We start from the raw sequence: 23963 nt of genomic DNA, 5'->3' as shown, positions 1-23963 counted from the left end.
TCCCTCAGCCTCCCCACTGCCCATGGTTTATAAATAAAGGCTGGCTGGTGTGCTCAAGATACACTCCTCCACCATGACCATCTGAGATTCCATTTATTCAGGGGCCGTGGGGGACACCGACGCTGGATGGCTGTTCTCACCAGACCTGCCTGCCAGTGGGATGTCAAACACCCACCTGCTTCCTCTGCTATACTCAGCACAGTAGCTCAAACAAGGAGCTGTAACACTTTGGTATCACCACAGGCTTCTGAAGCTCCCAATTTCCACTGCCGTCTGAGACCTACAGTCACATTCTAAAAGAGCTAAACTAACACACCGGTGGGAACTCATTTTCCACCTCCCTTGGTAAGACCTGGCCTAGTACCCAGCCCATGAGCCATACCCTGAGTGCTCTACTCTGCCTCTGAGCAAGAAACTGGACCTTGGGACCTTTGATCTTGTCTGGAGGCAAGCAGTGCCTGGACCAACCCATGGGATGTGTAACCCAGGCCAGCGCACTGGGGCTGAATGACAAGTAGTGACTGCGGCACAGTCTTCTTGGGAGAAGTTGAAACTGTATAAGTGAAGGTTCCCCCACGAAATGCAGATGTTCTGTGGGTATCAAAGAATATGACTGTGTGTAATTAAGTGTCACTTCTGGCCTCCTCCACATCTCCGCAGACCTCTACTCTGATTACTAGGTGGGTATTTTGTCTTTAATGTAATGCCCGTAAACCTTAAAGTTGAACAAAACCTTTGTTGTTAAAGAAATTAAAGATAGTGCTTCCCTATCATTTTAAAAACAATAATAGATTTAACAATGTGGAACTTCTGGACACTGTGGGGGAACTTTTGTAGTAATTTCTGCAGGATTAACTGCACGTGGTACAGTTCTGTTGAATTTTGCCTGGGTTTTCATCTGTTAAGGTAAGTTTCACCTTCCTCTTTGCATGATGAGCATCTGTGTCTTTTTGAAAGAAAGGACCTACACATGTGGAGTTTTGTACTCAGCCAGTTACTAAAACGTGTGTGTGTGTGTGTGTGTGTGTGTGTGTGTGTCTGTGTGTGTCTGTGTGTGTGTATATGCATAACAGTCACCCTTTACCTGCAAGGCACCTCATAAATTACACAGAACATTTCTGTAATGACAGAGTTAAATATTCACACCAAAATATAATGTTAGTGGAGTTAGTTCCAGTTCATTCTTGCATCAACCCATGTTTCGTGATTTTTATGGTATCCTACCCTTGAGTTCTAAGACTATTCCTACTCTATAATTTTATTCCAGATCCATAGATCATAAGGTTGTCTAATCCACCCTAAATTTTACATCTGGTTATTTTAATTTCCAGTTACTTCCTTACATGGGGCTGTCTTTAATGTTGGTAATTACAGGGAGAACACCCAGGGAAGCACCTTGTTCTGACTTGCTGAGATTTTATACATGAAAGACTGAATGAAGGCTAATGATGACAGAAGAAAGCTCAAGCCTTAAGTCTCTCCTCCGTCTCATTCTTTGTAGCCAACAACACAGCAAGCAGTTACTAAAAGAATATTAATCTCTCTGGGATGCTAGCTGTGTTCCTCATTTATATACTACCACTGGCCTTTCCTGAGATCTCCCGAGTTTCTAGAAATTGAGGTATCTGAATCACTAGCTTTCCTGGTACTTTCTGTGTGGGCCAGACCCTGTGCTCAGCTTCTAAATGAAGTTCACTGGCATCCTGGATTCTCCCTTCCCCATTCCTAGTTCCTCACTCTTCATCTGCCATCATTAGGGCTGCAAAGCCTAGCAAAGACACATAGTGCCTGGAGGCAATCAAATGCATTTATGCTGCCAGTGGTGACAGGAAACTACCATTGTCATAGCATCCCTGCTGGTCGGTTCTGGGGAGCAGAGACTCTCTTCAGCCTCCAAGCCCAGGCATCCTTACATTTGGGCTATAGGGTGCGTGCTGGCCAATTTTATGTCAACCTGACACAAGTAAAGAGTTACTGGAGGGAGCCTCAGTAGAGAAAATGCCTCCAGAAGATACAGCTGTAGGGCACTTTCTTAATTAGTGATCGATTCTGGAGGACCAGCCCATTGTGGGTGGTGCCATCCCAGGGCTGGGGTCCTGGGTTCTATAAGAAAGCAGACTGAGCAAGCCATGGGGAGCAAGGCAGTAAACTGCACCCCACCCATGGCCTCTGCATCAGCCCCTGCCTTCAGGTTCCTGCCTTGCTTGAGTTCCTGTCCTGACTTCCTTCATGATGGACAGTGATATGGAAATGTAAGCCAAATAAGTCCCTTCCTCCCCAACTTGCTTTTGGTCGTGGTGTTTTATCACAGCAAGAGAAACCCTAACTAAGACAGTCACTGATGAAAGCCACGGGAGCTGCACTGACACGGCCCAATATAATGCTATGCTCTCTCATTATTGCTGAGTCTGCATTATGCTGCCAAAGGATTCCGCGGCTATGGCCCTCGTTTGGGTGGCTGTGCTTGGCCCTGATTCTTGATTTTCTTTCCTTCTAAGCTCCCAGTCTTCACATTAGTGTAATGCCCCTGCCTCTCTTGTGGCCTTTATTTCTTCTGAAAAGAAGGAAGAGTTTTCTGATTGGAGATTGGAAACCAGAGCACCCCTACACTTTTCCTTCTTTCTTTGAAAGTTGGCTGGCTGCCTGCAAGGAAAGTGGTTTTCTATGTGTCTTGTGCCGCAGAAGCTTGGTGGGGCTGCTGACTGTGTCTGCTGTGCAGGTGCTGTGGGGTTTACACCCAGTGACTGAGCTGGCACGCCTAACCCTGGGAATATATTTATCAAGCGTGGAGCCACATCATCCAGTACAACTCTATTGTTAATGAAGTTGATATTTATATCTGTTTGCCTAGTGACTGTATCTCTCTGTCTCTGTCTCTGTCTCTGTCTCTGTCTCTGTCTCTCTCTGTCTCTCTGTCTCTGTCTCTCTGTCTCTGTCTCTCTGTCTCTGTCTCTGTCTCTCTCTGTGTCTCTCTCTCTCTCTCTCTCTCTCTCTCTCTCTCTCTCTCTCTCTCTCTCTCTGGAGTGGCTCTGTGTTGGTTAGTTTTATGTCAACTTGATTTAAAGTTGGCTATTTTTGTCACAGTGGCAACTTAACTAACACACATGATGTGTTCAAGTTGACAAGTTCCGACTTGGTCCTGCTGGTGGATACTGTTACATAGTCTCCTGTCCCCACTTCTTGGTTGTCTGCTGTTGCTGTTTGAGGAAGGAGACAATGCCAACATTAAGCCTTGTTTTGGTGTTGGTGATACTAAGCATTCCTTCTCCCCATCCTCTCTCTCCTTCTCCCCATATTCTCCTCCTCCCCTTCCTCCTCCTCCTCCTCTCTTTTCTCTTTCTGTTCCTTTTATTTTGATACACATTTCAGGTTGCTCTGGAACTCACTGCAAACCTCAGAATGACTTTGAGACTTTGAACGACTGATCTTCCTGCCTTGGTTCTCAAGTGCTGGCATTACACAGGCTTGTGCTACCACGCCTAGCTGATACCCAATGTTCTGGGAACTGTGTATTATATCATCCATTGCTTTTTCCATTCTTAATAGAAATCGCCAGATCTTTTTTCCCCCAAGATACAGTTTCTCTGTGTAGCCTATGTAGCCTTGGCTGTCCTGGAACTCACTCTGTTAGACCAGGCTGGCCTGGAATTCACAGAGATGCCCCTGCCTCTGCCTCTCCAAGTGCTGGGATTACAGGCATGCGCCACCATATGTGGAGTCACCAAATCCTCAGGAAACGCAAAACCTCAATTCAGATACACAAATCGGACAGGCAACCTCTTAACAGGGCTGGGAAGAATCAGAAACTGCTGTTAAAGGTTTGGACCACTTATGAGCACTGGCCTCCCTAGCACAGGACCAATCGCATCTAAATGCATACTTTATAAGCTGCATTATCATCTGTACATTTGGAAGCATCAGAAGACAAAATGAATGAAGAGAAGGCTCTATGACCAGATTCATACACAAGTCTGTGGGGAAAAGCCCTAGTATAGAAGGTTCTAGGGGATCAGAATCTGCCATTACATGTTTGGTTAGTCAAAACCATAGAAATTTGAGCCAGGATGGAGCAAAGTTGAGTCCCATCACCTGCCTCAAATTCTACAAGGGAACTGATTGAGAATGGAGTAGAAATTTGTAGTCAAATCAGGAGAGGTATAAACTTTTACTCATTCATTCATTCATTCATTCATTCATTCATAAAACTCTGTTCATACTTTGTGGAATTGTGGTTGGTCAAATCCAGACATGCTGACTGCATTTTAGGGTTGCAATGGTCTTGGCCAAGTGAAATATGTTTAGTGGTCAGGAAACTTTCTCAAATGGCATTGGCACTTGAGCAGAGATCTAAGAGATGAGTAGGGAAGGTGGGTGTGGGTGGACTAGGTAGAGGGATTGGCATGGGCAGAACCCCTGTGACAGATAGGACAAGGTGCTTGGAGGAAGCCAAAGAAGAATAAGATAAGGGAAATGAAATCATGGTGACATTCAGTTTCTGTCTTGTTGAAGCAACTGAATGGCGGTGTCATTTATGAGACCTGGAGCCCGGGAGAGGCTGTTCTACATCTGGGAGAACCATGAGAGCCAGTGTGCATGTTGGTAGAGCTGGGGTTGAACCCTCTGCTGCAACCCAGGGCTGTGTTATCTCACACTGAGTCATGCTGTAAAGCCCTTACTGAGGAACTAAACAATGGGCATTACAAAATCTTGACAGTTGATGACAAAAAATAAGCATTAGAACTTAATGTTCATTTCTAAGCATTAGGAGGAAGGCCGTGAGTTGAGTTCCCACACTGACGTGCTCAGTGGCCCCTATGTGGAGGGACATGACTAATGTGCAAAGTCCTGGGTGAGCACATCAGAAAAAGGCACTGAGACTCCCCAGGACGTGTCTGCAAAGGTAGTTGGGCAACAGAGAGGTGAGAGAAAGTCTGATGCGTGCTTCGCCAGGCCAGACAGAACCCACACCCGCTGGCTGAAGCAGATACCACTGAGGGAAAGCATGGCCAGTCATGAAATGGCAAATACGGTGCAGGAATGAGCTGAGTGAGTAAACTAAAGGGCTAGAAGAATTAGCAGACATTTCCGAACGCATGAATGTTGGTTTTCAAAGTAACCACAAGGACCTTAAATTAGGTGCAGACGAGGAGCAGCCCCCCCCTTCCTCCACGTCCCTTGCTCCCCTGGTGGGCTGTCTGACTGGGAAGAAAGCACCTACCTCCTCTTGTCTAAAGCCTTCACCTGTGACTCAGCCTTGGCAAAGAGCAGCAAAAGGAAGCAGAGGGCCAGGAATGTGTTCCCTTCTCTTGGTGGGGCCCTCAGCCAAGAAAACAGGAAGTAGTGTGTTTGTATTGCCCTGCTCGCTTTTATACCTATTACGTGTGCACAGAGCCCCAAGAGAAAAGTGCAATTTGGTAGTGCGCTGATAACTACATTCATGAATCACTGGTCCAAGAATGATAAAAATCCGAACAATGCTAGGGGAAGAGAGAAGGGAGAGAGGCAGAACAAAACCAGATATACTTTCCATTGTGGACGGCTGCCTACAATTACGTTCGAGTTTATGGCTAACTTCTAAATGGAAAATTTCTCACTACCTTGTGAAGAGATAATTTGTATGTTTTAGAAGCTTAGCAACTACTGGAAAAACTGTCAATTGAGTGTTTCAGAGTCTTAGTAAAAATGTACTTTATTAAGGCTTAAGTATTGGTGCAGGTAGCTGGCTGGGTTCAGTTGAATTACAAGGTGACAGGGGCTTGTGGAGGCCATATCTAGAGTCATATCTAGACATTGTGGGCTGAGGCAGAATCAACAGCCTCGAATGCTCTGGGAGGTGGGGTGGGGGTGGCTTGAAGATGTGTCTGGCAGTTCTGGAGCAGAACTTGATTGGCCGAGGTTGTCTAAGGGACCCTTTTCAAATGCTATCATGTCTGTGTTTCTCAGTATATGGTGGCATCAGTGTCAGAAAACTAATTCAAAGTGCTCAAGGATATAAGGATGGGCCAGAACCATCCCTTAGGCATATCTCTCACATCTGTTTCTACCCGCTCTCAGGAACAACATACTAGCAAGATCTGAAAAAGCTTACATTGCTTCTCCTAAGCAATAAAGGGCCCAACAATTCTGATTTCAAAAACCATAGAGAAAAAGAGCCTTTTGTTCCTGCCTATTCTTGCTTTGCTGGCGACTTATTCCCAGCATAGGGTACAGAAATACATCAGACTGGTCCACCACTAGCTTTCTGTTACTCCTTGGCCCTCCTTCAATTGTGTGTGCCCGTTTATTCTTTTCTTCCACTCATCCTCCGTTAAACTGTGGCATGATGCTTTCTCTGTCTGCAGGACAGATCCTGCCTTACTCCAGCCCTCCCAGCCCTCACTCGCCTCCCATTCCAGAGCTCTGAGCCTTTTCTTCTGGTCCTCTCTGCAGCAGCAAGGGTGCATACAAGCAGCGTGAGGAGCTCAGTCCCCAGAGGGCCACCACCTGGCTTAGCAAAGGGAACAGCACTCTAGATGCAGAGGAATGGTGGCTTTCTGCAGTTTACATAGGATTCGAGGTAAACTCCCCCCTTAAGGAAGTATGGTTTTTCCCCCTGTTCCTGAGTAGCATTTATTTCGAATAAATGTAATTTTTCACTTTTATATACAATTTGCATCACTATTGCGGAGGTGGGGGAAGGCGAGTCTTTAAAACACAGTTTGAATAGGCAGGAGAAGAACTCTGAGCTATTACATATGACCTTAGCCGAAAACCCAAGCAGCGATTTAAAATGAACTTCAACACCCTGCGCAGAGCGGGGGTGCAGAGCTGGACGACGCACCTCTCACACGTGACCCGGATGCGCTCGTCGCTGGAGGACTGCTGCTCGTCCTCCTTTTCCCGGAAGTGCTCCTGCACGCACTGCTCCTCAAACTCATGCAGTTTCTTCAGCTCCTCCTCACTGAGGAACAGCTCTGTGCAGGGAGAGAAGGGTGGGGGCACGTGAGGGACCGCTCGAGAGGGCTCAGTTTAGCTGTGTTGTTGAGAATTTTAGAGTCTGCTTTCTTAAGCTTTAATTCTACACCACGGGTAGGTCGGTTCCCCTGATTACTTCTAGTGTTCACCCCCCCCCCCACACCTCACCCTAAAAGAAATGATGTCTCCTGCACCATTTCAAATGCTATTGGAGTAAAAAGGGTCACTTTTTAATGGAAAGGCAAAGGGAATTGCATCTGTTTGGAAAGGGAAGGGTTTCCCAGCAAAGGTTTTGCACATTGTCGAGCAATCAGCCAACCTTTATACGGCTTCATTTCTTACCCTCTCTAGACGGAACACATTAGTACATTTAAAGGGGGTGTTGAAGCGTATGGAAGTGTGTATGGAAGAAAGACTTGAGAGCGTTCAGTCTCCGGTCTCCATGATGCAGCTTTTACCAATACTGATTACAACAAAAATGAGCAAACTAGAACACGCAGAAAACAAGAAACACCCTAACACGCTCAGCAATTGGAGTGGCATGTTTTTCACACACCTCTGTATTTTGCTGGGGCTGCTATCTAGTACCCTTCTCTTTGAAATTGGCCCCAAAATAGAAATGAAGACTCCGCAGCGTACTTAACCCACGGTCCCGCTCCTCCTGGTCCCCTTCTCTTTTTTTTCTGCAGCGACCACTGAGACGCATAATGATGATGTAGGCGTGGCTTAAGATGATCATCGGCGGGGGCAGGACCGGCCTGTCATGAAACGTCATGATCAGTTGGTATCGCTGGAACTTCCACACTTGATTGGATATTGACTTGACTTCAAAGAAGGTATTGCTGTAAAAGAAGATGTTTTTACAGTTACTTTATAGTGTGATTTTTGGGGCTATTGGTTACTTGGATTTAAATGAAAATCCATCATCGGATGGACTTGGTACAATCTCACTGAGGCCAGTCTCTTGATCATCTGATTATTTGCCGTACCTATCAGTGTAGATTATCTATGTTTAAAGCTGCATAGATTTTTTTGTTGTTGAATTTTGGCATATACCGTTTTCTTGAAAACCCACACCTAACTCAGCTGATGAACACACTCCGTGCACTGTTTCAACTCTATAAAGGTTGTATGAGGAGGTAAGACATTTAACTTGAAATCACTAGACGACCTACTTTTGTCTGCTAATTAATTATTGAGCATATTCGACTGAACACGCACTAATTTGGATGTGGGTAAGCGCTGGGGCTTTATGAAAGCCCATTATTTTCTAGAGATAGTAGCTTTTTCCTTTCTCAAGCCTCATTCAGCTGGTGCCTGCTCTCTGCGCTGCCCTGTCTTGTCACATGGTATGACTTTACAAAACTTCTAGGGAGAATTTTTCTTTGTATTTTTCAATTTAGCAGATATTTGGGTTTGGGTTTGTTTGGTTTTTGTTAGTTCATTTTTTTGTTGTTGTTGTTTTTGTTTTTTGTTTTTGGGTTTTTTATGAGACAGGGTATTGTGAAGTCCAAGCTGGTCTGGAACTTGCTTGAACTTATTGAGGATGACTTTGAACAACTTGACCACCTTGCTTCCATCTCCCAAATCCATCTTAGAATGTAAAACATGTCTCTCAACATTTGTTAACAATTGTCAACATCCTCAATGCATATCAAATGGACAATTTTATAAAAAAGCTTGACTTAGTAATTTAAGCCACTTTGCTGCTCTGACTGATAAGATTTGATATTTCACATATAAAATAACCACAATGGCTTCTGAGTTAGTGTTTTCAGGTGTCTCAGGCAGTGAAGGAAAGGCACACCTGGCTTATCTCCTCTCTATCTCAGGAGACTACATCCTACGAAAATACTTTCATTAGATTAAAATGTGTACTTCAGTGTTAAAATACTTGCCAAGATTATATTTAAATGTGTTTGAGTGCTGACAGTTGGTTTATGACTACGCCCAGACTGACTCAAGTTGAGAAAAAATGACTGCAAAACCCTGTCCCTTTAGAAACATGAGGAAACTTCTCTGAACAGATATATGCAGGTAGCACCTTAACTTTCTGCCCTGCACTAAAGAACTGTAGAGCAATGAAGAGCCACCACGAGGCCTCTGCCATGCTCTCTCATGATGCTTACTTGAAAACAGCAATCAGGAGGTTGACCAGCAGGATGTTGGCCACCAGGAGATAACAGGCCATGAGGGCAGGTGTGAGCCAGGCACCGGGGATGCAGGGAGGGAGCCTCTTGCCTTCTTCATCATAGAGATTTTCACCACAAGGAGCTGAAAGAAAAGGTTGTTTGGTCTGGGTGTGTGAAGAGCTTTTTGTTTTTGTATATGTAATAGAAAGAATAAATATCTATTATATGTGTTTTAAATAATCTATTTGGGGATTTGATACATATGTGATTGTGTATGCACGTGTGTGTATCTGTATATAGAGGCCAGATGCTTGCAACTTTATCTTCTGAGGCAAGGTCTCTCATTGAACCTGCATTGGCTTTTTTGGCTGCACTAGAGCCAGAAGCCCCAAAAATCGTCCTGTTAGGTGTGTGCTGCTGCATTTGGCTCTTTTATGTGGATTCTAGAGCACAGAGCTCACAGGAACACTTTACCCACTGAGCCATTTCCCCAGCCCTCTTTTGTTTGAGACAGGTTTTACTATGTAGCCCAGGCTGACCTCAAACTCTGAATCCTCCTGCCTCAGCCTCTCATGTGCTACAATTACAGTTCTGCACCCCCACACTTGGCTTAATTTGACTTTTGTATTTTATAAGCAGTAATTTTCTAAGCAAAAATATCAAATCATGTAAAGGAGTTAATAAAAGTTGTATTTTCACTGAGAGACTCATAGTGAGCTTGTTGTATCTGCAGACATTTCCCATTTTTTTATTCCCCCTCCTCAGTTAGAAGCTTTGTTTGTTTATAGTGCCAGGGAAAATAAACACAGGGCCTTGAACATACTAGAGAGGCATTCTACAATTGAGCCTCACTCCATTTATATACAAGTTCTTAATGATTAAAGATCCATTTACCATTATTGTATCTTCCTGTGTTGTCTACTAGAAGTCTATTCTGTCTTTTAACTATTTGCCATCAGCTTTTGCTGCCTTCTTGGTAATTTCCTGGTTGAACTGTTCATGAACTCTGGAAACACTTTGGTTTCAGGTGTTGAGTAGGGGCTTCTACCACCCTCTCAAGTCGACTATGGTGTCATGTTTGAGTCCTTTCCCTCTCTTTTCTCTTAGGAGACCTATTTCCAAAGTGGGGGAAATGGATGATCTCAACATGGAACTCTCAGTCTGCTTCCTTTTATTTGAAGTCTAAAAACTGAAGATGTATTTAAAAACTAGTAATAAGACTCTCAGTAATCAGCTGAGGAAAAGATTATTTAATTTAACATTCTGCAAACTAAACCCACCAATTCCACGTGAACTTACGGTTTATTTCCATTGCGTAGACTAGACAATCGTTGGATATGAAGAGTGTGTTTTGTTTTTCAGTTGTCCCAGGAGGGGAGGAAAGAAAACCAGAAGATGGTTGAGAGGAACATAAACCAATTTACCAACACAGGAACTGATTTGCTACCAACAGATGCAAAGACTCAAGCCTGAGAGTTACAAGGTGATGCCTGGAGCAGTGCCCTGCTTAGAAGAAAGGTACCTATTGTTAGCTCCGAGAAGCGGGTTTCATGAATATTTATCTAGCCATATGTCTATGAGCAACAGCAGGAGCTCAGGGGGTGAGCACTGGAAGGACACGTGCTGCTGACAGATGATCTTTTTCACCTTTGAACAGAACAATCAAGCGTTCCCTGTGTTCTACTGTGAAAAATGCATCAGCACAAATGGATACAAAGATACAGTGAGACAGCCAGAGGAGGGGCTGAAAACCCCAAGTTAATGATGTTACTGAAAAAAAAAAAGTCTAGTCTTTTTGTTTATCTCATTAACTAGTATAATTAAAAACATGAACAACAAAAACACTACAGCTTTGTCTATAGTCCAGAAACTGTTTGTTTGCTTTGAATATATATCTCTTTAATGGAATTTGTTTTTAGACAATTTCTCACATGTATGCAATACATACCAACCACTTACATCCCCACCTTCTCACCTCCTCTGTCAACCTCCCCTTCTCCCAACAAATTTCTCTCTCCTATTTATGACTATTCATTTGTTTTATGACCCACTTAGATTAATCAGGACCACCTGTATGCCCATGAATTTGAGGGCTATTCTTTGGGGTCTGGTGGGCCCAGTAGAGGCTACACAATTAAGACAATGATTTCCCCTTTTTCTGAGAGTCTTTTGATAGCCAATAGTTCTGAAGTAAAGGGTAAGGTCCTGTGAACCCTTCCCATTTCCCTGACTTACTGATAGGCCTGGTCTGGTGTGGGCCCCTGTGCAGGTAATTACAGCTGTTGTGAGTTATTGATGGTAATAGCTGGGGCTACATCACATGATGTAACACCCAACATCCCAAGGGGAGTTAGACTGAGAACTCTAGAGAGTGAGTTTTAGAGAAAAAGAAAGAGCTGGTACCTCAAAATCTATACTTCATTCTGTACTCATTTCTTCATAAAATAATCCAATGCCTATGGCAGAATGAAAAATACTTTCCTCCCAAACTAATGAATGTTCTTTCGTTAATTTGGAACTGATCATCTGCTCTGGAAGCAGGGAAGAGAGTCTTACTATGAATTCTAGTCTTACGGTCTATCTGGTCTGCAAACACCTCTCCGTAGATCATCCAGTAGGGCATGTAGAAGATGTTTCGGGCCAGTTTCCAAGATGGTTTCTCCTCTGGGTGCAAGATGGCCTGGCGAGCTACTCCAAAACTCATCAGCACAACCAGCATGATGACCACAAAGTACAGCATGTCAATCATCTGCATAGAAAGAACATGTGTCTTACAGCACAGACTCATGGACCAAGTTCATCATGGCTCATGCTATTGGGCTCTCCGAAGATGTCACTTCAATTATAATGAAGAACATTTGTTTCTCATCTTTCTTTCTCATCCACTTTCTGGTAGCTTTTTATACCTTATGTAAAGAAAGCTCTTCATCTGTGTGGGATCCTTCTTGCTTTTCTTTCATTGCTACCCATTGCTCTAGATGGTTCTAGATTGCCCCTCACTGAAAGCCTTTTTTAAAGTTTTTATCTAGAATACCCCTCACTAAAGGCCATGTGTTAATAGTTTAGTTTTCAGGTTGATATTATGGATCCTCATGATGGAGATAGGACCTTTTGGGAAGTCATTAAGTCATCAGGATGATGGTTGGATCTCATCTCCTCCCTCCCTTCTCTCTCTCTCTCTCTCTCTCTCTCTCTCTCTCTCTCTCCCTCTCTCTCTCTCCCTCTCCTCTTTTCCTCCTTGCCTTATGCTGTAAGCATGCCTGCTCCAACATGTATTTGTACCATGAGGCGCTCCCTCGACACACACCCAAAGCAACATGCTCAGCCAACCATGACTGTGAGCTGTAATACACTTTTTCTTTATAAGTTGTATTTTACTACAGCAACAAAAAGCCAGCTGACACACCCATGCACAGATGCTCTTCTGGTAATTAAAGCTGCAAATAGAGAAAGGGCTGGCCATGGTGGCATACCAACACTTTAAAGCAGAGGCGGGGAGAAGGGATGGTTTGTGAATTTGAAGCCAATTTGGTCTACATAATGATTGCCAGGCCAGCCAGGGCTAGTAAATGCCCTATCTTACAAATGAAAAGGAAATAGAGAAAGAGAGGACTTGTCAGAAAACATGGTTTGGTTTGGTTTGTTTGTTTGTTTGTTTGTTTGTTTAGGAGCAACAGCAAGAGAGTCCTCATCTTGGAAATAGAGACATGAAGAATTGTGAGGACACACTAATCTCTATTCATCACAAGAATTCTGAGTGGCTCGTGCTCCAGATGCTAAATTGATATAACTCCCATATCCTCCTTTTTTTTTTTTAATGCTTCAGATTGAACCAGGCCCCATATGTGCTGGGCAGGGACTGAGCTACATGCCAGTGCTAAACTAGTGTAGCCCCAATTTAAACAAAAGCCATTTTTAAGTATATGTATATGGGTGCTTTGCCTACAAGTCTGTCACACCATGCACATGCACTGCCTACAGGAGGTATCAGATCACTTGGAACTGGAGTTACAGGCAGTTGTGGGCCAACATGTGGCTACTAGGAATCCAATGAATTCAGATTCTCTCGAAGAATAGCCAGTGCCCTTAACCATTGAGCCATCCTTTGAGCTCCTATAACCCCTAATTTTAAACATCCCTGAGTATGAGGGTTCTTATTGGAATTAACTAACGCATGTGTCCTCTATGTCAAATCTACCGGTTCTATTAAATTGCTAATTATGATTCTACCATCCTGTTACTTGATTGTTACATAACTTAGAAGGTGACCTTTCTTCTGGGACTGGTCCTAACACAAGCCGTTTCAGTAATGCAGAGATAGCTTGCTGGCTTGTAATTAGGCTCTCATTCTGTGACCTGTTCTGAAAGAAAGATCACCGTGTATTTTTCTCATGCTAATCACAGAAAGAACAGGCATCTACCAACCACCCCAAGCTATAGCATATGAGCCAAAAACTGTTTGTTGAGTTGCAGGTAGGGGACAGCTTTAGGTGTCACTGTCACTGTCCCTGCCTTCTGCCAAAGGCCAGGAAGTTATCAATCTGAATTTTACTATGAAAGTGTTCTAAAATGGATGCAATCTCATAAAACTTAAAATCTTCATCCGAGTGTAAAAAAATATCTGTGATGGTTCCAGCCTCCAAGATGCAGAGCAAATATATTGAGAAAAAACAATTGCTGCTGAATTGTTTTTAAAATTTTTTAATTATTTCATGTGTATGGGTGCTTTGCCTATATGTAGGTCTATGCAATATATGTGTATAGTGTACTCAGAGGCCAGAAAAGGGTGTTGGGTTCCCTGGTACTAGAGTTATTACAGATTGTTGTTACCTGCCATGTGGGTGCTGGGAATCAAACCCAGGTCCTTTAGAAGAATGGCCAGTGCTCTTAACCACTGAGCTATCTCTCCAGCCTCCTGCTACTAAACTACGTCTAAGAACTTAGGTTCTCTTTGTCCTGGGACATCAAAGAAAATTCTTAGAAAAGTAGAGGCTGGTTTTTTTCTCTCTTAATATCAGAATATAATCAGTACAGAACCAGAACAAATTTGATAAGTGAAATTGATCATCCTACAGTTTAAATATGACATAGAAGAGGCAAGATGGTGCGCACTGAGTCCCTGGTGCAGAGTGAGAGATAAATATCTGCGCGTTTGTGTGTGTGTGTGTGTGTGTGTTTGTGTGTGTGTGTTTGTGTGTGTGTGTGTTTGTGTGTGTGTGTGTTTGTGTGTGTGTGTGTGTGTGTGTGTGTGTGTGTGTGTGTGTGTGTGTATGTGTGTTTAACTCATGGTTTCCTGTTTGAGTTTGTGAAGATGTCAACACACAGGGCAACTGTATATGTTAAACCAGCTGCAAAGGAAAGACCAAAGGAAAATCAAAGGAAGCAACGCCCAAGCCTGGCCTGGCCTGGTCTGGTGCTCTGATGCCAGCCAAACTATCCGGTTGCCCACACAGAGTTGTTACTAACCATCTTTCCGATCATCATCACGTAGGGGCCAAGATACTTGTTGACACCAAAGATGTCTAACACTCGGATGTACCAGAGGATGATGTCCACACAGTAGATGACCCGGCCATAGCCCATGTATGGCTGGTTCTGGAGACGAAGGATCGCCCCAACCATGAACATGGAAATAGCCACGAGGTCCGTGATGTTCCAGTACTCTTGGAGCCACACTTTGATTTTCTGGCTGAGTTTGCCTGGTTCTGACATGAGGATCTGCAAGGAAACCCCAAAAAGCAATAAACTGAGGTGGTCCTTATCAGAAACCTGATCTTCGTTAGAATCTCGGAAAGATAAGAGTCCCAGGATTATCTGGGCCCTTTGTGGCTCAAGATCTCTGCACATTAATTTTTCGGGCAGAGGGTATATCTAGAGGGGAAATTCCATGGAATCCTCTGTATTCTTAGATGCAAGGGTTTCGTAGACTCAGGAAATGCCTTCCAAATTGTCTCCTTCTGGCTGTAATTAGAGCAGCTGCCTTTTGATTCCCTTTTTAATTATCTGGACCCATGCCTGTTGGCTCACATTCCAGAACTGTAAAGAAGGACAACTCGAGATCAGGAACGAGTCTTCCATTACCACAGAGGGATGACCCACCTGGCTGAGGATGGCTGGAGGGGGCTTGCCAAAATTCCTTCTCAAGTTAGACATGAGAAGTCAGGGAGAGTTGAGGCTGATCTTCCCTCCTGTTTGAGATACTGCCTCCAAGGACACTTCCACACAGTAAAATGGAAATTATTCAGCCAGCAGTTTGCATAGTCACACACGTACTGTCATGACAGGCACAATAGGGCACAAGGCAGCCATTCCAGGGTACCCCGTCAGCTTTGAAACTCATGAATCCCAAGGGCCAGTGGGATGTTAGCCGTCTATCAACTAACACGGAAGGGCTAGCTATCTCAGCAAGCCATGTGCACCAGCGGCCAGCTGTCCTGACTCTCCCGTAACTACAGGCAGGACCCACATCTTAATGCAGGGCCAGCAAGATGGGTCAGTGGGTCAAAGCACTTGCCACGCGAGCCTGGCGAGCTGAGTTTGGGTGCCCAGGACCCACATAAAGGTAGAAAGACAAAACTAGCTTCCCAAGACAGTCCTCTGACCCTTAAAGTGTGGCCCCTCCTCCATAATGTACACATTATATAATGGTAAGACAGGCAGGTCCCTTGGGAAGTCCTGGATATAACAGGCACAGAAATCTAATGGATCCCAGCCAGAGAAGCAACAGGAGTCATGCAAGAGGGCGAGGGTGGGGTGTGGAGTGAATTCCCAGGACTCTTGATTGCTCAGCTGTCACTTGACTGATGACATCAAGCTTACTCTACTGGATGAGGCCAGTAGTAATTACAAAATAACAGTATTGGTTCTGTGTCCATTGTGAAAAGATCAGTAATCTGTGGTGTGTGTGTGTGTGTGTGTGTGTGTGTGTGTGTGTGTCTGTGTGTCTGTGTGTCTGTGTCTGTGTGTGTGGTTCACCTTTCCTGAAGAAACTGCCTTCTTGGCTTTCCATTTTAAGTAAAAGACCTCAGTGATAGGTGTCATGTGTGAGAGTGCGTCTGTTCTTTTTCAGCACTTAGTTTAAAAACTGGGGCTGGCCCTCCATTTGCGCCAGATGCTCTGGGCCCCGCCCAGATCCCCTGGAGCCTCTCAGCAGGTGGGCATGCCACCATTTGTTGCAGGTGCTGCTGTGAGGCCCATACCTGCCCCACTCTGGGAGGCCCGCCCTTGGGTAATTGGAGTCACGGCTGTGCTTGGTGCCAAACCACTGATGTGGGTAGGAAACTCTGGTCCCTTCTTTCAGGGTGGGTCACCTATGGGATTACAAGAGGCCTCTTTCTGAAACCATGCCTCATGAGTCTCCTTCCCCTGATCCCTCTCACCAAGAACTCTACCCCCACAGACCTCTCAAACAAGAGACCAGTGACGCAAGTACACAGTGTGACCCACAGCAAAAATGCCATTCCTGAGGCGGCGGCGGCGGAGGAGATTTGTGGATCTGTGGGTGAAGTGTCTGTTGGCCAAGCATGAGTTCAGATGTCTGGAACTCACATAAAATCTGGATATGGTGGTGTATGCCTATAACCCCAGCACTAAGGTGATTCAGGAGGGAGTGTTGCAGAGACAGAGGAATCCTGGGACCTTGTCACCGGCCAGGCTAGCCAAAACTGAGTTTCAGGCTCATTAAGAGACCCTGCTTCAAGCACGAAGGTAGAGAAATGATCGAATGAGGCCAACCTGCACCAGCATGGGCACACACGTGAGTACACACACACACACACACACACACACACACACACACACACACACACACACACATTTGTAAAAGTGCCATCTCATATATTCCTCTAGTGTTAATCTCAGGTCCCATAAGACTGTCAAATTTTGTGACCATTTGTACCTATCAGCTCATCTCAAGTAGCCGGCAGCATTGGCTATAGCTCTTTTATACACTCAAACCTACTTTTATTATCAAGTGTTATTTGTTTTGAGTTCAAAACAATTTGAACCATGAGTTTAAATTTAGTCAGAGGGAGGAGGTGCACACATCTGAAACAAGAGACTAGAATGACCCGGATAGTGCTGCCTCTCAGGGAGGGTCCTAGGAGCCAGCATCTGCATCAAACTCTGCATTAATCACATCTGAAATGGAACTCAGCTGTTAGTGGGGTGGGACAAGCCTTTTCGATAATCACCTCTCGTATTTTCTCTAACGCCAGGCTCACGATATAGGAGATGACAATCCATTCTTGCGGGGAGGGCCATCCATCCATCCTCACTAGGATGACGTAGTTAAACAGCAGCAGGTAGCCCAAGTAGGAGATCTGAGGAAGGAAAGGCTGGCAGTTGTGTCTCAGGGATAACGTGCAGTGCTTCAGCTACAAACAGTTCTTTTCTTCCCATAGACTGACCTACTAAGAGGACACCCCTCCTCCCTGCACATCACTCGTGCAGAAACTGAGGTAGGTTAAGGTTGTCCTACACTTAGATGTGACGCAGGCTCTGAAAGTCCATGCTATGTCCCAAGTATACCTTTGTTATGAAGTTGCAGAAATCATAACATACAAGGGACCCTCTTACATTCTGGGGAAATGGCAATGGTGGTTTAGCCTTCCTACCTCACACAGCTTGCTCTTAAATGCCCCCATTGTAGATGGACAACGGAGAAGTAAGAAGAGAGGGCATGACAGGGAATTCTCGGCCAAGGCCCACAGAGCTGGCCTAAGAGTCCCCTTGGTTTCCAGTGACAGGGCTGTAATATTCTGTAGCCACAGCAAATGATCTTTTTGACTAGGAGATGGGTAGACTTGGCATGGGGGAAGAGGTGAGGCACATAGGGTGAGGGCATGCCGAGGGAAGGTCCTCTGAAGCTGGCTTTGCAGAACGGCCATGTGTCCAAGCTACCATACTCGTGGGCACAGCTCTGGGAATGTTCCAATTGCCCCTTGTGTCCTGTCCTGCCCGCTCTTGCTGCCAGTGAGCCACATTCTCAGAGGAGTATAGACCAAAGGCTGAAGAATGACCAGATGTTTCCAAGCACATCTGTTTGGTGTGGGCTTTAGAGAAGAAAGCCTTGGTTAACTCTTGAGTGTGTTTATGATCTGGGTTCAGCTTTGCTATTGTTTCTGTTGGAAATGCTCCCATTGGCCTATGTGTTAAACACTTTGTTACCAGCCTGTGGCGCAGCCTTTAAGAGCAGGGCCTAGCAGGTCACGGGGTGGAGTGGGGTAGGGGTGGGGTGGGCCTTTGGAGGGAATATTGGGACTCTAGCCCCTTCCTTTTCCTTCCCTTTGTTCCATAGCTGTGAGAAGTGTGGTTCTGCTTTGTCACAGTCTCCCAATGATGGGCTTACCTTACCACCGGCTCAAAAGCACCAGGGCCAACAACAGACTGTGGACTGAAACATCAGGACTGTGAGCTGAAGGAACCTGTTACTTTTCCATAGGTTCATCAGTTGGGGTGTGTATTATAGTGATAGAATATTCTCTTAACAACTATGTCGTGTTAGTGGGGAAAATGAGATCTGTGAGTTTGCTCTCTGAGTCAATAGCCATTTTTATCTTAAAACATTTATTTTTAAAAGTCTTTATGTGTGTGGATATTTTGCATGCATGTATGTGTAGGCACGATGTGCCTGGTGTCTGTGGAAGCCAGAAGAGAATGCTGGGTGGCCAGGAACTGGAGTTACAGATGGTTATGAGTCACCATGTGGATGCTGGGAATTGAACCAGGGACCTCTGGAAGAGCAGACAGTGCTCTTAACTGCTGAGCCATCTCTCCTGGTTCCATTTCTGTTTATTTTAGAACCAAACAAAACCTTCCTAAATTTCAGCCACTAAATGTATTTTACAAATGCTTTCTGTTACGCTATTTTGCTTCATGGAGTGGTCATGTGGGCCTAGCATGACCAATATGCCTATATATGAAATATGTATGACAATATATTGGGATCTAATTTTAAAGCTTCAGTTAGTTATAGTTTTGTTTTTTATAACTCATTTTAGCTTAAGGAATGTTTGGACACTTGTTTGAAGCTTTTGACATTTTTCTTGGTTCCGATGTAGCTCAGCATACCCCACATGACCGAGAACAATCTTCAGGGAGAGCCTTACCGTGTAAAACCAGAACTTGACAATGGGTGCATTATAGAATTCACAGATTTTTGTTGCAATGGGAATGCTCTTCTGCTTTTTGTGCTCATTCTCCTCATCCCCCTTTCTCGAGCCAGCATCTGCATTTGCATCCTGGAAAACAACATGGCATATGGCAAGTGGTCTGCAGGTGGGAATCGGCCATCCCCACCCAGCACATGGCAGGCAGTCTGCAAGTGGGGATAGGTCATCCCCAACACATGGTAGGAAGTCTACAGGTGTGAATAGGCTATCCCCAACACATGGTAGGAAGTCTACAGGTGTGAATAGGCTATCCCCAACACATGGTAGGAAGTCTACAGGTGTGAATAGGCTATCCCCAACACATGGTAGGAAGTCTACAGGTGTGAAAAGAGCTTCCCCAACACACAGCAGGTAGTCTGAAGGTGGGAATAGGCCATGCTCAGCACATGGCAGGCAGTGTGCTAGTGGGGATAGGTCATTCCCAACACATGGTAGGAAGTCTGCAGGTGTGAATGGGCCATTCCTAACACATGGCAGACAGTCTGCAGGTGTAAAGAGGCCATCCCCAACACACAGCAGTCTGCAGGTGTGAATAGACCATCCCCAACACACAGCAGTCTGCAGGTGTGAATAGACCATCCCCAACACACAGCAGACTGCAGGTGTGAACAGACCATCCCCAACACATGGCAGATTGTCTGCAGGTGGGAACTCTGCCATTCCCAGTACAAAGTGGCCTTAACAAGGGAAAGTTCTCCAAGTGCCCCTGTTAGCAAGCTTTTAAATCCATAGAGAAACAAATCTTAACACTGAAAATGAGAGCCATGCGACCCTCTTGGGCACCACTGACCACATTCTCTTCTTCCTTTTCTTTGCCGTCTTCATTCTCCTTAGATGTTTGATATGAGAAGTCGTCATAGGTACGGAACTCCAAAAACAAGATGGTGGGTGGAAGAAGGATTCCCATGATGACCTAAGTGATGAGGAACAAATCAAGTTCGAAACCATGGTAATTCTATGAAAATCTTCTAGTCTCTGCCGGTTACTTTTGTGTGTGTGTGTGTGTGTGTGTGTGTGTGTGTGCTGTGACAAAAAAAAAATTATGGGAGGAAAGACATATTTTAACTCATCATAGTGGGGAGAGGAGAAGAGGGGAGGGGAGGGCAGAGCAGCTCACGTCCTGGTGGGGCGGGGGTGGGGTAGTGACCCTGCACTTGGGGCTTTCTCCCATTTCCTCTTTATTTTACCCATTTGTAGCCTATGGACTGGTGCTATCCACATTTTGGGCAGTCCCCTCCCCCCCTTAGTTAATCCTTCCTAGATATACCCTCACAGTGGACACAGAGGGAGGGGTGCTCTGCTGAGTCACCAACTGTCGATACCACACACCCTGTGGATATTTATGGTCATTAGGTGACACGGTATTTGCATATAATCTGCACACATCCTCCCACATGCTCCGAATCATATCTAGATAGCTGCTAACCTGATACAGTATTAATGCTGGGTTACAAGCTGTTATACTGTCTTGCTTAGTGAGTAAAGAGAAAAGAATAGCTTATCTACATTCAGCTCAGATATATTCACAAATATTGTTTTCTTTCATCACATATCCATCTAGTGGGTGCATGTCACATGCACAGTGTGCAAGAGTTGGTCCTCTCCTTCAGCTTCGTGGGTGTCAGGCATTGAACTCAGGGCGACAGGCTTGGCATGAGGCACCTTTGCCCACTAGGGCATTTTGAAAGGCTCTAAAGAGGTTTTTGATGTGTGTTTAGTTGATTTCAAGCACGTGGAATCCTTGGAGCTGGAGGGCTGGCTGTACAGTCAGTGGTGTAAAGTTAGACTGTCCACATTTGTCGATTGCAGAGGAGCCTGGATTGTGTTCACTCCTGCTCTGACAATCTGCGTCTGCATGCCGGATACTCTGGTTGAATAGCAGATTGTGAAAAGTTTGCAAACTATCCACTGGTTTGTTTTTTTTTTTTTCCAAAAGAGAAATGACAAACAATGCTCTAAAAGGCAATCATCTAGGAGGAAATCTCCCCACGGGCAAGGCGGGCAGAGGCTTGGCTGGAGAACTTGTCCACGTGAACATATCCTTGTATCAGATCCCAACACCAGAAAAAGCAAACTACCCACACAAAGCAAGTACGCAACTAAATTAAAATCTAATTACGCCTGTTTTATGTAAAGATACCTCAGGGTGATGAGGATATGTGCGTTCGGAGTTGGAAGGCTCAAGTGACTCACAGGGCAAGGGCTGAGCTCGGCCGGGAGGATGGACTGATACCTGGTTCACTGCTGTTTTTTCAGGTGTTTCTCTGTGCTCCACTGATTGCTAAGAACACTCCAAGCTGTGGTTCTATTAACCCTGAACCTTCACTTTTTGTGTGTAGCTTTAATTTCACCCTAAAATTCAGACTCCCTGTCTGTTTTGTTTCGTTTTTTCCTTTCAAGGCAGGATTTCTCTGTGTAGCTTTAACTGCCCTGGACTCACTTTGTAGACCAGGCTGGCCTCGAACTCACTGCAATTCGCCTGCCTCTGCTTCCCGAGTGCTGGGATTAAAGGCGTGTGCCACCACCACCCAGCCAACCCCATCTATTTTCATGCTAAGGATTATTAAGTTTTTGCCTCCCTGTAACTACATCCCTGACACTTTGGGGCTTCTTTGCTGTTCACTTAATCTGTTAGTTTGTTCTCTCTCTCTCTCTCTCTCTCTCTCTCTCTCTCTCTCTCTCTCTCTCTCTCTCTCCCCCTCCATCCCACTCAACCCCACCCCTGCAAGCTCCAGCGACCCATGTGTCATGTCTTCCCTGCACTAAGATTTCACGTCTGACATTTTTTTTTTTAACACAGGTCCTGGGGAGTCAATCTTAAGTCCTCATTCTTGCACAGTAAGTGCTGGACCGATAGAAGCATCTCCTACCTCCTCATCCCTGTTTTCCTAACTACATCCTTAGGTCCCACCAAATCTCCGCACTTATTCAGTCTAATTGCCTCACATTCAGTTGCATGGATTTTATATGAGGGGCGGGGTATGTGAAACACAGGGGCTTATTTATTCTGTTAATGTTTTGAGATAGGTATGTAGAAAGCAAAGTTTCAACATCTGTCTGGTTTATTTTGTCTTACTTTTTGCAGTACTTGGGATTAATCCCAGGCCCTCAAAACACAAGTCAAGGGTCCTGCCACTAAGCTGTTGTCACCTTTGTGCCTCAGCGTCCCGTATAGCTGGGATCGCAGGCACACACCACCAGTCCTCACCTGGCTCTTTGCCTGTTTCAGATGAACCTGCTTTTCTTGTGCACCTCACTTTTTAGTCTGTTGCTGTACAGGGCCGCACGCCTGCTAGGCAAATGTACCACTGAGCAACATTGTCTGCTTTCCTCATATGTTTTAAATAGATGGATCAGATTTTTAAAAGTTTCCAGGTTCCAATTGTTTCTCTAATCAAAACTATGAAGATGAAAGCCTTATTTTTTGTTATATATATTTAATTCTTTATTCATATATATATGTATATGTATATATATATGTATACATATACATATATATATATGTATATATATGTTTCTTTGTTTTGCTGTCTTCTAGGCTTCCATTCTGCTGATGACGTGGGATGATAATCCACCAATTATCACTTCATACTTGACCTATTTTCTTTAAAGCCTTTAGAATCTCTTTGATCTTGGCGTTCTGAAAACAAACTATATTTGTTAATACCCAAGGCCCCAGACAATATCAGTCTAAGAAGTTAGATTGTGTAGAATTGGTGACCTATGCATAGAGTTTGTATTTCTAAGAGGTGGCGTCTCTTCTGCTAGTCACTACGCTATACAGGATGGGTGCCAATCTGAAAATCTGCCCCTGCCCCCACTCATCCCCACCCCACCCCACCCCCACTTCTGCTGCTCTCTCCTCCTCTTCCTCCTCTTCCTTCCTTCCTTCCTTCCTTCCTTCCTTTTCTTCTTTTTCTGAGACAGGGTTTCTTCATGTAGCCCTGGATGTCCTGGACTCGAGTTGTAGACCAGGCTGGCCTAGAACTCATAGAGGTCCACCTGCCCCAAGTTCTGGGACTACAGACCTGTACCACCACACCTGGCTGAAAACATCAAGGTTTAAATACTCCAAACTCTGGTCCTAGCACAATGCCAGAAGTGGGAAATCCCACACCTGACTCAATGTGACAGGCCATAGTTAGAATGTGAGAACCCTAGAAACAGTGAATAAAATGAATCTTCCAGCTGTGCATATATAGCAAATGTGAAACAATTAATTTTGCACTTGGGCTTGAATACCATCTCCAAGATAGCTTATTATGTCTGGGTTAAAAATCCAGACCTAAAAAGAAATTGAAAACAGTTTTGGCCTCACATATTTCAAATAAGGGGTACTGAAGCTGCAGTGTTTTGCCTCTATTCCATAGAGATCCCATAAAACCAACATAATACAACCATTAGCTAGACAGAGTGCCTCCCAAATAGAACCCTTTCTCAAGATAATCCAGGCGTTTGTTAGCAGTGATTTTTTTTTCTCACTCAACACATTCTCTTCAAACCTCTTTATGGTTCCATTTTCTCTCATAAGCCATCTGTAAGGGAGATACTGTCAGCTAAAATACTGCTGAAACAGAGGTCAGATCTATACTTTGAGTTTTTAAAGACTAATTTATTTTTATGCGCATGGGTGTTTTGTTTGCATGTATGTCTATGCATCGTGTGCATGCAATGCCTGAGGCCAGAAGAGACCATTGGATCTCCT

General features: G+C 44.7%; 1 protein-coding gene across 4 annotated transcripts in view; it reads right to left on the bottom strand.

Annotated features, from left to right (window-relative positions):
• The window catches only part of TRPM1 (transient receptor potential cation channel subfamily M member 1), a 64699-nt gene that overhangs the window by 8408 nt on the left and 32328 nt on the right, over nucleotides 1-23963 (bottom strand). For 2 of the 4 annotated variants that reach the window (XM_084771979.1, XM_084771976.1), the window contains 9 exons: nucleotides 20049-20171; nucleotides 19196-19327; nucleotides 17279-17407; nucleotides 14553-14804; nucleotides 11661-11835; nucleotides 10386-10406; nucleotides 9084-9228; nucleotides 7594-7796; nucleotides 6821-6953 (listed from right to left, as the gene is read on the bottom strand). In XM_084771979.1, the coding sequence (XP_084628105.1) occupies nucleotides 6821-6953; nucleotides 7594-7796; nucleotides 9084-9228; nucleotides 10386-10406; nucleotides 11661-11835; nucleotides 14553-14804; nucleotides 17279-17407; nucleotides 19196-19327; nucleotides 20049-20171 (1313 nt within the window). Of the gene's footprint in view, nucleotides 1-6820; nucleotides 6954-7593; nucleotides 7797-9083; nucleotides 9229-10385; nucleotides 10407-11642; nucleotides 11836-14552; nucleotides 14805-17278; nucleotides 17408-19195; nucleotides 19328-20048; nucleotides 20172-23963 lie in introns of all 4 variants that reach the window. The other 2 variants (XM_084771977.1, XM_084771978.1) reach the window with 1 other exon arrangement.

The sequence above is a fragment of the Acomys minous genome, assembly GCF_964271855.1.
Source record: "Acomys minous genome assembly, chromosome: 2".
Classification (NCBI taxonomy): domain Eukaryota; kingdom Metazoa; phylum Chordata; class Mammalia; order Rodentia; family Muridae; genus Acomys; species Acomys minous.
The sequence above is the reverse complement of the archived record's forward strand: the minus strand, read 5'-3'. Positions and strand labels throughout refer to the sequence as shown.